This window comes from Octopus sinensis, linkage group LG5 (genome assembly GCF_006345805.1).
Source record: "Octopus sinensis linkage group LG5, ASM634580v1, whole genome shotgun sequence".
NCBI classification, from domain to species: Eukaryota; Metazoa; Mollusca; class Cephalopoda; order Octopoda; family Octopodidae; genus Octopus; species Octopus sinensis.
In genome coordinates this window covers 33,665,073-33,680,089 of record NC_043001.1, presented here as the reverse complement: position 1 = coordinate 33,680,089, position 15,017 = coordinate 33,665,073, and the positions used below count along the sequence as shown (strand labels likewise).

The 15,017-nt window shown below is 37.8% G+C and overlaps 1 protein-coding gene and 1 long non-coding RNA gene across 5 annotated transcripts in view; one reads left to right on the top strand and one right to left on the bottom strand.

Moving 5' to 3' along the window:
• The first annotated feature begins 3,152 nt into the window (after window positions 1–3,152).
• LOC118763620 overlaps window positions 3,153–15,017 on the top strand; it is a 23,173-nt gene continuing 11,308 nt past the window's right edge. Inside the window, exon 1 of the long non-coding RNA XR_004999381.1 lies at window positions 3,153–4,083. This is a non-coding gene — a long non-coding RNA (uncharacterized LOC118763620). The remainder of the gene's footprint in view (window positions 4,084–15,017) is intronic.
• Window positions 11,498–15,017, bottom strand: part of LOC115211711 (protein SMG9) — a 21,897-nt gene continuing 18,377 nt past the window's right edge. For all 4 annotated transcript variants that reach the window (XM_029780366.2, XM_036503310.1, XM_036503309.1 and 1 more), the window contains exons 12-13: window positions 14,775–14,907; window positions 11,498–13,567 (exon numbers count right to left, since the gene is read on the bottom strand). In XM_029780366.2, the coding sequence (XP_029636226.1) occupies window positions 13,489–13,567; window positions 14,775–14,907 (212 nt within the window). In that variant the 3' untranslated portion in view covers window positions 11,498–13,488. The remainder of the gene's footprint in view (window positions 13,568–14,774; window positions 14,908–15,017) is intronic.

Below are 15,017 nucleotides of genomic sequence, written 5' to 3'. Positions count from 1 at the left end.
ACATTGTAAATTCTACATTGCTGAAAGCATATTAAGACATTTAGATCAGAAATTTTGAAAATTAAAGGTGTCTATTTACTTCTTGCATGTCTGTGTACATATATTATATCTATCTATATGTCTGTGTGCATGTCCTTTATACAAATCCACAATTTTTCAGTTAGAGGACTTGCACTTTCTATGGTCATTCAAAACCGTCCAAGGGTGGTCGTGCACATCTTTACATTTCCCCAGTCATCCCGCAACGCCATTAAAAAATCAATAAAAGTGACTTTTTTTGTGAATTTTCTATCCAAAACCCAATCAAAATGGCTGAAATTTGATATGCCAATTGAATGCCAGCTAGCTGTATGTGATTGGTTGGAGATTTGGACAGTACTTGCATGTATGTGTGCATGCACACAGCTGTATATGCATGCACTAGCAGTATGACCCGGTGTTGCCGGGTCATAGTGCTAGTATATATATAATAAAAATGGTAAGACAACAAAGGAATGAAAGAGACCTCGATATTATGTAAATAGAGGAATTTATCTGTAAATGTAATATGTGGCAATTATTCGGTAGCCATGATAAAACTCCGAGTTTTGGTCATTTTCATAGTATTTTTCCAATGGCCGGATAACTGAAGAGATGCCAGCGTGGATTTCCACCTCGGCATCCAAAACTCGGAGTTTTATCATGGCTACGAAATAATTATCACATATTACATTTGCAGATATATATATATATACACACACACACACACACACACACACACACATATATATACAATGAGCTTCTTTCAGTTTCCGTCTACCAAATCCACTCACAATGCTTTGGTCAGCCTGAGGCTATAGTAGAAGACACTTGCCCAAGGTGCCACACAGTGGGACTGAACCTGGAACCATGTGATTGGTGAACAAGCTATTTACCACACAGCCACTCCTGCTCCTATATATATATATATATACACACACACACACACAAACACATGTACAAGTGATAGCAGATATAGACAAATGCATATACACACATATGTGAGCATGCACACAACATCATTCTTCCAATATCTCTACTAAATGCACTTGGAAGGTTTTGATCAAACTGGGTCTATGGTAGATGTCCAAGCTATCACACAGTAGGAGTGAACCTGAAACCACATGGAGGCAAATTTCTTGTCCATACTAAATACATCAGAAGAGAGTGCTGCATGTGTTAAGCCCTGTTCATACAACCAAACATTCGTTTGGTTGTTTGAACAGGGCTTACACATGCATCCAACCATAGAAAATCTGCCTCAGCGAATTCTGTTTCACCTATGAAAACATGGAAAAGTGGATGTTGAAATGATGACGATGATGGTGATGATATATATTTATAAGATAGAAAAAGAGAGAGAGCAGAGCAAAAGAGATATTTAGATGTAGTTGTACCAATATCCTTAGTTATACGACTAAGGTGTCTGCAAATCCAAAGTAAATAGTCAGTGCTTTTGAAGGCTAAAATATCACACACACACACACACACACACACACACACACACACACACACACATACTTCTGTGATTAGCTCGTTCACTCTTTTTCAGGGGAAAGGTATGTGGGTAGTCCTTTCCTTTTTTTAATCTGTATTATTACGGACAAGTAAGTAATTAACTTTCATGTATTTAATAATCTCTCTCTCTCTTTCTCTCTCTGTTGACTTGACATTTTGTGTATCGTTAATACAGACTGAATGACAATCATGTTTATTAATTTTATCCTATTTATGATGATGATGAAACTGTTCAAGAGATGGAGACATTGCGAAAAAATTATAATGGTTTTCAGTTCAAATCAGGAAAGAGAGATAGAAAGAAAGCGGGTAGATAGGAAATAAAGGTGAAATATATTCTGGTGGATTTTTTTGTCATATATTATACAAAAGACCAGGAGACTAAGTACTTTTCTCGGAAACGAGGTTTGGTAACAGGAAGCATATCCAACCAAATAGTACTGCTTCAATAGATTCCCTCCAACTAGTGCCAGTATAAGCAAGAATGATGCTGATATCTATCACCAGTCATACAATGAAGAACTCAATATATTAGAATAAAGAATATAGTTTGTTTTTTGTAAAAGACACCATTCGAGCGTGATTGTTACCAGCATCGCCTTACTGGTACCTATCCACATATATTCTAGTGGATTTTCTTGTCATATATTATATAAAAGACCAGGAGAATAAGTACTTTTCTCGGAAACAAGGTTTGGTAACAGGAAGCGTATCCAACCAAATAGTACTGCTTCAATAGATTCCCTCCAACTAGTGCCAGTATAAGCAAGAATGATGCTGGTATCTATTAACAGTCATACAATGAAGAACTCAATATATTAGAATAAAGAATATAGTTTGTTTTTTGTAAAAGACACCATTCGAGCGTGATCGTTACCAGCATCGCCCTACGGCACCTATGGCATGTGTAAAAGATTCGAGCGAGGTTGTTGCCAGTACCGCCTGACTGGCCCCGTGCCGGTGGCACATAAAAGTACCTACTACACTCTCGAAGTGGTTGGCGTTAGGAAGGGCATCCAGCTGTAGAAACTCTGCCAGATCAAGATTGAAGCCTGGTGCAGCCATCTGGTTTGCTATCCCTCAGTCAAATCGTCCAACTCATGCTAGCATGGAAAGCGGACGTTAAACGATGATGATGAATACCATGCAACAATACCAACCTTTCTAATCTAATGATACCATTCAGTGACTCTAAAAGGAATGAGTAATACATCAAATATGCAAAATTCTTGTTAAAAAATAAACAAATATATGTCACGATGTGTTGCAGTTACTGTTTATAACTTGCTCTAAGATTTATTATTGCTTGTTTACACTTTTTCGATATCAGTGTCTTTACGATACTGGAAAAAGTATATGTATTTGTGAAGGGAACCTACTTTTCATCGACAACTGTGATTGTCACACGCCGATGATGGGTCAATACCCTGAAACTCGAGTCCGTGTATATCATAAGTTGGAGATGGGAAGGATGGCTTCCCTTTGCAAATACTGATAGGGCACAGAAAGTATGTCTAAAGCCAGCTGGAGGAGGTGTCCTCCTGGGGCTACAAACTACAGTAGCATCCACCCTTAGGGGTTAGCCATATTTAAATGGCAAATATATGTCAAAATAAATATAATAATACATAAAGAACTTCAGAAAGAACTTGAAAATCAAAAACAATGCAAAAATATAAGGTTTGCTGGACAGGCTTATTTAAGATATAGAAATTATTGATTATACCAAAAAAAAAAAAAAAAGCTCTTTGCGTGGGTCACAAAACATAATTCATACTATCAGCTGTTTGAAAACTAAAGAATTTAAAATGTTATTGATTTTAGCCACTAAAGGGAAGTTATTCATACAGGTAGATTAGAGAAAGTGATAAAGCACAGTCAGTCATTAGGGTTGGTACTCTTGGTGCTGAGGCAGTCAGCAGTTTCCACTGATCCTTATCTTCTATCACACCTAAAAGGGTCACAGTTTTAAAACCTCTCTAGTCCTTAATGTTGTCAGATCCTCCCTTCAGCTGCGCCCTAGATTATAGTTTTGGACAAGGTGTTATGATGAGATATTTGATTGTTCCAAATATATTTGGCAGCATATTAATTGTCTGATGATTTGTTGTCTGACAAAGTTCTTTACCTAATACTCTAGGTACAAGATGGAGAACAGCCTTCTGAAGCACATGTGCTCAAATATCTGTATTTTTTTATTCTGTGCTTGATGTTAACGTAAGGTTTCAAACTCACAAAGGAATATTGAGATACCTTGGGATTGTTATTGTATGAATATAAAATTCATAGAATAACTGATAGAACTGCTTTACCAAATGATGTTCAACTTTGTCACGGCAGATAAGGTCAAACCCAATAGACTTACATCTATCTCCTTTATTGCTCAAAGTCAGACCAACATACTTAAAATTGTCCACTTCATTCAGTTTTTGTCCATTCAGTATGATATTTGTTATTGTGTTCTGGTTGTGGCTTTCTATACTTTTGCGTTACTGCCTCCCATTAGCTGATATTGTCAGCAAAACACTTATTAAAATGTGGTCATCTGTGGCTGTATGGTAAGTAGCTTGCTTTTCAACCACATGGTTCCAGGTTCAGTCCCACTGCGTGGCACTTTGAGCAAGTGTCTTCTACTATAGCCTCAGACCAACCAAAACCTTGTGAGTGGATTTGGTTGACGGAAACTGAAAGAAGCCTGTCGTATATGTGTGTCTGTTTGTCCCTCCCAACATTGCTTGACAACCGATGCTGGTGTGTTTATGTCCCCGTAACTTAGCGGTTTGGAAAAAGAGACCGATAGAATAAGTACTAGTCTTACAAAGAATAAGTCCTGGGGTTGATTTGCTCGACTAAAGGTGGTGCTCCAGCATGGCCACAGTCAAATGACTGAAACGAGTAAAAGAGTAAAAGAGATCCTTCTATAGAAACTGAGGTGTGGAACTCACTTGGTGTTTCCTGCACAATGTTTTCCAAGAAGATGTTGAAAAATCCTGGCAAGAGGAGACAGCATTAACAAATTCTAACTGTTCTGAAAAAATCTGAGATTGCTATTCATGAAAATTGTTAGATTTGAATTTACATTTTCATTTACTACTTGAAACATTAGGATGAGGTTGGTATTGAAGTTACCACATACCTTCATGCTGAACACAATCAAAGCATTAACTGAAGTCAGTGAAGTTGCGGTAGAGATCACAGTGGTGTTGCAGATATTTCTTGATTAATAGTTTGATGTTGAAGATCAGCTATGCTGTACATCCACTCTTTTGGTTTGAAGTTCCTTTGCCTTCTTGTTAAGCTTTCAGCAGTATTTTACTAGGGTGACAAATGAAACTGATCATTTTGTAATTCTGGAATTACAAAGCCCTTTTTTTTTGTATCGGATGTCATCAATAATTAAGTCTATTCTCTTAGCCACCACTTTCTCTTATTCTCTGACAGTGGGAAGTGTATATTGTTGTTCTCTCTCGATATATATATATATATATATATATATTATATAATTTCAGTTCCAGCAGCCTATATTATTAGACTTAATGTTATGATCATCAATAATAGTGTTAGCCACAGTACATGTGTTGTTAAATTCAAAAGTAGTTTTTGGAAATATTGCATTTGGGTATACAGTTGTAGCACTATTAGGGATGTTATGGCTAATGGAATTATGGTAGTTCATATTCCCTAAACAATTGTTGTTGGGGTTAATGTTGCTTTTACAGGGGGTATAAATAGCATCTTGGTCATTGTTAAACCTATGGGTAGCATGGTCAGGAACTTAAATATTAATGTAGTTATAGGGGAAGTCCCAGCAGGAATTCTCTGGGCTTTTTAGTACAGATCCAAGCTTACATTTAGCTTTATTGTATTTATTCATTTTTTTTTAGTTAAGAATTATATAACAAGGTTGAAACCCTGTGATCTGGTGGTCTCGGCATTGTAAATAGTGGGGATTTTTGTTTATACAAGAATGCATTTTTCACCAACAAGCCATTATGAGAGTTTCTCTCATGGTAACTACTGCAGTGTATTTTGTTCTGGTGGCACGTAAAAAACACCATTTGAGCGTGGCCATTGCCAGTACCGCCTGACTGGCTCGTGTGCCATGGCATGTAAAAGCACTCATTACACTCTTGGAGTGGTTGGCATTAGGAAGAGCATCCAGCTGTAGAAACTCTGTCAGATCAAATTGGAGCCTGATGCAGCCATCTGGTTCGCCAGTCCTCAGTCAAATCGTCCAACCCATGCTAGCATGGAAAGCAGACGTTAAACGATGATGATGATGATGATGAGAGCACTCATATTTAATTGGGGATAAACATTACCCCTAAGAATTATATATATACAGTGTTATTAATTTGTTTAGTTCTCTGGAGGGGAATCATGATTTGAAATATTGATACTGCTATAGGGTATATATCAAATTGGTATCATTATCATTTTAATGTCCACTTTTCCAAGCTTGCATGGGTTGGACAGAATTTGATGAGGTGAATATTCTTATTTCTTTATTGCCTACAAGGGGCTAAACATAGAGAGGACAAACAAGGACAGACAAAGGGATTAAGTCGATTACATCGACCCCAGTGTGTATCTGGTACTTAATTTATTGACCCCGAAAGGATGAAAGGCAAAGTCGACCTCGGCGGAATTTGAACTCAGAACGTAACGGCAGACGAAATATGGTTAAGCATTTTGCCCGGCATGCTAACATTTCTGCCAGCTCGCCACCTTTACCATGAGGTGAATATTCAACAGACAGATGCTCTTCCTGTCACTAACCCTTACCTATTTCCAACTTTCATGACCAGACATTTTTTTATGGAAGATTGGAAATGAATGGCACTGCTTGCATGACAGTGATACTTGACATACACAAGAGAGAGGTCTTCCCTAAGTAGACCCAACATAGGTGTCAGCCATTCAAGTTGCCAGTAGAATGTAGCAAGCATAATAATATGAAGGCAGAGAAAACTTTTTTAATCATTATGGGGTAATTGTTGAGATGCTTAACCCTTTGAGCCTATAACACCAGTTTACCAGTGAATGGCTTATTTTTCTCTATATCATTAGCACTGCTCTACCGGTGGAGTGCATCTAGAAATAAGGTTCAGGAGGTCAGGGCTTAAAGGGTTAAGAAACAGGATAGCAATTCACATAATCAAACAAATATTACAAAGAGTCATATCCATTCATTTGTATAGCATCTTCATCATCAGTTGCTACAAGGGCAAAGAAGATGCTTAAGAGAGGTAAGTGTTAGTGACAGTAAGGGGGTTGTAAAATGCCTCAATGTGTACTCTGCTAATCCATACTAGCATGAAAAAACGTGTGAACAACGAAGCACAAATGAGTTGAGAGGAAAAAGGGGTGTAAAGGGAATCATGATGCATGTAGAGGATAATATAAGAAGGGGCCAAACACTATAATCACTAATTTCTTGTTAAAAAGTCTTCCCACTGACATCTCATTATAATGGGATTAAGATTTTTCAGGATATCTCTGAAGAAAGATAAGATATTCTTCTGATTCTAATTCCTTATAGCTGGTGTGGTAGTGACTAGAGGTTCTTTGAACATATATAGCCTTTTCATAGGAATTGTACTTGCCTGTCCTAAGTTGTTTAGTAATAGCCAGTTACCTGGCTGTAATTAGACAGGTGATGATAGTTACATTTAAACCAAACTGAAGATTCCTATTAAATTTTTCCTAACTTTATCCATGGCATCATCATCATCATCATTGTTTAACGTCCGTTCTCCATGCTAGCATGGGTTGGACGGTTCGACTGGGGATCTGGGAAGCCAGAAGGCTGCACCAGGCTCCGGTCTTATCTGGCAATGTTTCTACAGCTAGATGCCCTTCCTAACGCCAACCACTCCATGAGTGTAGTGGGTGCTTTTTACGTGCCACCTGCACTGGTTCCAGGTGAGGCTGGCATCGGCCACGGTTGGATTGGTGCATTCTACGTGCCACCGGCACAGAAGCCAGTCGAGGTGGACTGGCTTCAGCCACGATTCGGATGGTGCTTTTTACGTGCCACTGACACGGAAGCCAGTTGAGGTGGTGCTGGCATCGGCCACGATTCGGATAGTGCTTTTTACGTATCTCCAGTTCATTTTACTTGAAATTGCCAGGCTTTGTCTCTGTACAAGCCTGAGTAGATTTAATATCTTGTTTCACCCTCTTAAAAAAATTTGGCTTGTAAGTAAAAAACAAATATTAAAATAAGGAAACTATGGTCTAATTTCTCAAATGTGTGCAACATTGAAAGCTGCAAACAAAATCCTTTCTCCAACTTTCAATCAATAAAACATTTTATCTACAGATCTATTGTAAGTAGTAGTATTTTCCCTAAGAGTACATAGCTCTTAACATTTCTTTTTAACATTATATTGGCCAGAATTAAGACAACACATTTCTTATTGCAGTAGTTTTTTTTTCTCTTTTCTCTTGAATAGTTTATTTTGAATATTGAACTTATATCTTGAATAAAAAAAAATGTCAAGATTCAGTTTCAAATTCCTTAAACTGAATAAGTCAAAAGCAAAACAAATAAAAAAAAAAACCTAAACCAAAACCAAAAGGTTTAGCATGACAATTTGTAACAGTATTGGACGATGTCCAAGTAATGAAGAGATCCAAATGCTATTTATTTTATTAATGCACAGCATTTAGACCTACTACACAATTTTATGGTCATAAAGTGGACAAGCAGGTCTAACAAGAGTATGTTTTCAACCTAGCTGGATCTCAACTTCAGTGAGGCAGAACTATGTATGTTTTGGTTATATAATACCTGTTGAATAAATCATCTAATGGGGCATACTTTAAAATCATTTGGCAGTAATAATTGAGTATGTTTATAAATTAATTCATATGCTTCTGGTGTGTTATGTAATTTTATTATCATCATCATCATCGTTTAATGTTCATTTTCCATGCTGGCATGGGTTGGACAGTTTGACTGAGAGCTGGCAAGCCAAAAGGCTGCACCAGGCTCCAATCTGATTTGGCAAAGTTTCTACAGCTAGATGTCCTTCCTAATACCAACCACTCCGAGAGTCTAGTGGGTTCTTTTTTACATGCCACCAACACAAAGGCCAGTTAGGCGGTATTGGCATCAATCATGCTTGAATGGTGCTTTTTACGTGTCACCGGCACAGGAGCCAGTCAGGTGGCACTGGTACCGACCATGGTCAAATGATGCGTTTTACGTGCCACTGGCACGACCAGTCGGGCGGCACTGGTAATGACCACACTTGAATGGTGATTTTTACATTCCACTGGCACGGTACAATTCAGGCGGCACTGGCATGGACCACGTTCAAATGGTGCTTTTTATGTGCCACTGGAACAGGTGCCAATCAGGCAGTACTGTCATTGGCCATGACAATGACTTCACTTGACTCAACAGGTCTTCGCAAGCGCTGTTTATTGCCCAATGACTGAAGGGTACTCTTAAATGGGCCATTTATGCTGCACTGGCATAGGCCAGTCAGTCTCACTTGGCTTGCCAGGTCTTCTCAAGCATGGCATATCTCCAAAGGTCTCGGTCACTTTTCATTGCCTCTGTGAGGCCCAACATTTGAAGGTCGTGCTTCCCCACCTCCTGCGAGGTCTTCCTCTTCTACAGGTTCCCTCAACTGCTAGGGTGTGAAACTTTTTACCACAGCTGTTCTCATCCATATGCAACACATGACCATAACAGCACAGTTGTCTCTCTTGCACACCACATCTGATGCTTCTTACGTCTAACTTTTCTCTCAGGGCACTTACATTGTTGTGTATGCACACTGACATTTCACACCCAGCAGAGTATACTAGCTTCATTCCTTGCAAGCTTACGTATGTCCTCAGCAGTCATGGCCCATATTTCACTGCCATGTAGCATGGCTGTTGACACACATGCGTCATACAGTCTATCTTTTACTCTGAGCAAAGCCCTTTATCACCAGCAGAAATAGATCTCTGAACTTTGCCCAGGCTATTCTTATTCTAGCAGCTACACTCTCAGAGCATCCACTCCTGCTACTGACTTTGTCACCTAGGCAACGGAAGCTATCAACTACTTCTAGTTTTTTTTTTTCCCTGGCTTGTGATGGAAGCTGTTTTCTGCACATTTTCAGTGTTTATTGCTCCTGAGCATTTTCCACATGCAAAAACTATCTTCCCAGTTCACCTTCCTTTAATATTGCTGCATCTCATATGTGTCCATAGCTTACACCAGGTAAATCTTATGGAGTTTCTACCTACGCCTTTTCTACAGATCAAGCAGGGCCATCAAACTGAAGGGATTTCTGATTTGCCTGCCTTCCTACTTATTTTTGCTAGATTGAGTCTAAGGCCCTTAAATTCTAGACCTTGCTTCCACACCTAAAACTTCTCTAGTTCTGATAGTGACTCAGCTATTAGAGCAAGGCCATCAGCATAGAGGAGCTCCCAGGGACATCCTGTCTTGAATTCCTGTTATTGCCTGGAGGACTAATCCTTGGTGGACCCCTATCCAGAATTCTTCACTATACTCATTGACAACCCTCACTTGACAGTATCCCTGTGCATGGCTTGTACAGCTCTCACTAACCACTCATCTATCCCTAGTTTCTGCATTGACCACCAGGTGAGGGATTGAGGGAACCTTGTCAAAGGCTTTCTCCAGATCAACAAAAGCCAGGTACAGAGGTTTATCTTTGGCTAGGTATTTCTGCAGCTGTCTTACCTGAAATACAGCATCAGTGGTGCTTTTTCCCTGGCACAAACCCAGACTGCATCACGTCTAAACTAATTCCGCTCCCTAATTAGTTGGGCTATGATCCTCTCCATGACTTTCATTACCTGATCCAACATCTTGATACCTCTGTAATCATTCGTATCTCATGCATCACCTTTACCTATGTAGCAGTTGACTATGGTGCTGCTGCTACACCAGTCATTAGGTACGACTCCTTCATGTATCACCTGATTGACTATACAGGTGACTAGACTATAGCCGAGACTGCCAGATATCTTAAGCATCTCTGTGGTGATTCATGAGGGGCCGGGGGTTTTCCTTGTCTTCATACCCATAATTACTTTATCTACCAAGGTACTGTCAATTTGGATAGTTAGTCCCTCTGTTGGGTCAACATTCGGCAGACTCTCTTTCTCCCTTTCATTCTCTTTATTTAGCAACCTTTCATAGTGGTGTCTCCAAGTCTCTCTCTTTGCAGCCTCCACTTCACAGATCTATTTCCTTTCATTGCTAACTGAAACTTAATTCTTTACCCACACACAAATATGTATCATTGCACTAAATTATCAATTAAAAGGTCTGTTAACTAGATATTCTCAGTAAAAGAGCTACCTGCTCAAGAGTGTATTTGACTGCAATTATTTAACAGGTGTTCAATTTAGCCTCTCAAATGACTCCTAAAAACCAATAACTTTCATGGCATTTAGACTAGTGGAATTAAACTAAATTCCAAGAATTTAATCTAAGATCAGAAGGGCTATATTATAAAGGTTAATGGTCACCAACAAAGTATAGATACCAATATCTGCAAACATCTACAAAATTTCAAAAGCTGAAATTTATGGAGCAGTGGAAGAGAAAAGATTAAATGGATTACATTTAACTTGCAGAAGGATAGAAGAATATGATGTGTGTGTATATGTGTGAATGTTCTAATATGAAAAATATTGAGCTACAGCTAGCGATGTTGGTTGACATTGCCTTGTACACAATTCTTTTGCTGGCTCAGTGCTTTCAAATAAAAGTGGGACGAAAACTCGCAGACTTGAAAAAAAGATGAGCTAGCAGCCACAAGGTGGGTATAAAACAATGATGCAATATCTATTCACCTAACTCATACTAGCATGGGACAATGGATGTAATGAACAAACCTGTTACCTCTTTATTTCAAAGACATCTTTGGTATGAGGTGGTGAGATGAGATTACCAGTGAAAGACAATTTAAACAAGACGTTATTAAGGCAGGCATTTATTTACTTATTTCAAATACAGAAAATGTTAAATTGAAACATATTACAAGCTTGCAGCACATAAGAAGAGAAAGACAGTGAATATGAATATAGAAAACAGTACTTAGTAGGAGACCAAATGAAGACAGCGTAAACCACCATATAAATAAATAATCTAAAATATAATTTGTATAACTATAAAAAATCCATTATTATGACCACATTAAATCTAACAGTCTTTGTTATGAAGAAGATAAACAGGATTACATATCTGGCTCCAAAATTTCATTTAATTTGCTTTTTGGTTGATTATACATCAGCATATTGAAAAGAAATCCAATAATGTATGCTGTTGACCTGGAGGTCAATTAAGCCTTAGATTTTGTTATGCACTATTTATCATACATGGGTCGGATTATAGAGAAACACATGGGTGCATTGAACACTTTTATGTATTTATACCACAAAAATCAACACTGTATATATATATAAAAACACACATAACAGAATAGAATGAATAGAATGCCTTCTGACATTATGAATATAAAAGAGAAGTGAAATAAAATCAGTAAATAGCTGATAGCAAAATGGAAATATATTTCTTTCATAGGAAATAAATCTGATTTCCTGCCACACACCCACTATTTTCTCCTGGTTGTTTAAGCATGTCATGAGATTATCTACATAGACACAAACGACTTTTCGCTTTACCATGATGTCATATTTTAAATGATATGCATGGATTCTCAAAAACAAGCATTCAACTGCGAAATGTAGATGGGAGTGACTGAAGTAAGTAACATATTCTTTACACAGACATAATTCAATTCGGATGGCAGAGTTTCAAGTCTTGACATTAATGGCCATTTTAATCAAAAACGTATAATTAGGCAACAAGTTTGAACTTCAATATACAAATTTCAGTGAATATTCTTTCATAGTAACCTCACAGAAGAATTTGTTACTTTTTCTTATTTGTTTTTAATTATTCACAACATGATTTAAAATTAGATTTTACTTGTATGATAGAACTTGAATTACCTAATAACACCAATTCCATAACAATCACCAGAATATTTCACATTAGTTTAAAATCATCACCAAGTCTGTGAAAAATTCCACTCCAAATCCAATACTTTTCACACAATGAAGGACTTCCATCTCAATATCCTAACTGTATGTTTATCTTGAACAATTATAGTAATATAACCTAATAGAGTAAGATCTATTTTAAAGTACAGTTTTAACTATATGGGTGCTCTATAGTTTAAGTATTTCGACATTATTCAACTAGCTAAAACTTTAGATATCTTTATCTGAAGGATAAGCTCCAGTATGGATATAGCTACAACTGTTTAAAAGAACTGAAAAAATCTTCAGGGAACAACTTCCAGTCACGGAGGTGAATAGTTGTCACCTGTTTTTGACACTTAGAATCACTAAATTCTCAATGTATGGAATATTATTTCCTAGTTTCAAAGAGTTTTTAATCATGGATTCTGTCCTACACTTACAGTGACTGACATTATATGGGCCATGAACACAAGTCTGAGAAATATACCCTTCTATAAAATCTGTGATGAAATAAAAAGAACAGAAAATCCTATGCCAAACTAAAGAAAGAAAAAAAAAAATCATGTTTGAACCAAAAAGCTGAAGTAGGAAAGGGGCTAGGAATAAAACTTGCTGGAAGAATTATTCTTCAAAGTGAACATATTTCACAGCATCACATCCAGAGCTTAAAAGAGAGGGCATGTCCCCACATAAGGAACAGCAGGTCTCTTTATATTCTCCAGTGTCATCAATGGATTGATGCAGGCTGACTTTCACTGTCACTCTGGGCTGGTTGGGCTGTACAACCTACTCACCCTTCTGAGCAGATGGTAGCTTGTGTACATCCCTCATTACCTCAACACTCATAGAAAACCAGCCCCTGCAATTCAAACCTTGCAGATAAAGCTGCCAGCATCCACCAGGTCTAGATTTGCTTACAGTTCACGGTAACAAGCGGTTGTACTCAGCCATAAGAGTAGACTTTTTCACGGTATCCCAAGTTCTTGCTGCATAATGAAACCTATAAGAAATAAAAAAAATAATAATTTAGTTTCTAGCGACAAGAGGTGATTTATATTTTCTGTTTTATCAAAATTTATGAAAGTATTTTTTACCAGCTGCATAATAAAATCTGATTCATTGCAGGATAATAACTGTGGATAATAGTGATGTTACACATCATAAATGAACTGGCTAAACCAGAATATGAATTTGTGTTGTTAACCCCTTGACGCCGGTATTACCTGAGGCATGCGAGACACTGCTCTGGGTTTTTTTTTTATCTAATGAGGCCACACAAACACACAAGTGCCAACGAGTTCGCGTCTATTTATGTTCACCGTTACAATAACATAGCATTGTACATTTACGTCTACCGGTTTATGAAAATGAACTATATGAAGCTATTTATCATAATATGATATGCAAGAGTTATTCTGCTCAAGTTCAAAAAATAGCTTGTGTGTGGTACAACTCAAAACATGGTATTATGCATGTAAAGTATCCGCATGTCATTGGTCTACTGCTAGTCTCATGACTTGAACATAACCTAAAATAGCTAAGATAATGCACGGGATAGCAAGCACGTGCACCTTAAGAGTTAAAGTACACGATAGTGAACGTAAACATACGTCAACCGCTAAAAAGTCCAAGGTTAGCACAGCAGGCCATCCTACGAGCCATGAACTCACTTCATTTGTCGGGTCTTCACAGTCACAGCATATCTCCAGAGGTCTCGGTCTTTTGTCATTACCTCTAAAAGACCAGTTCACTCTTCCATGCTGGCATGGGTCACACTGAATTTGTTGAAACACATTTTCTGTGGCTGGATTCTTTTCTTGTCACCAACCATTACCTGTTTCCAAGCAAGATATTTCCCATGGCCAGACACGTTTTTAAAGAAGTCTGGAAAACTGGAAACAAACAATGTTTGCAAGCATCACGTGCTGTCAAAACAAGAGTACACACACAAACATATATACATGCACGTACGTGGTAGAAGATACTTGTCCAAGGTGCTGTGCAGTGGAACTGAACCCAAGACCACATAGTTGGAAACAAGCTTCTTAACCACAGTCATATTTGTGCCTTGTTCAAGAAGTGGCAAGTTCTTAAGGTGGAAAACAGTGTTTACGTAAATCAAAATTTTCAAATTATGTCCAGAGAAAATTTTGTTTAAAGAGAATCAACAACCAAACCTGGAAAAGTATCCCAGCCTCACAACTTACCAGTTTTTCTCAGAGAGAATAGTGTGTGTAAGCAGGCGACGTTGACAAGCGAATACTTGATTACGAAGGGACTGCAGCAGCCTATTAAAACTTGGGTAGCCACGATATTCAGGCAAAAATGTTAATATTGAATCTGAAATAAAATAAAAAGAGAATCAATATCTTTAGTTTTGGCTAGAATTCTGATTTATAGAAGAGATTTAAATGGTATTCAGCTGTTCCTATTGAGATAGATACAAACAT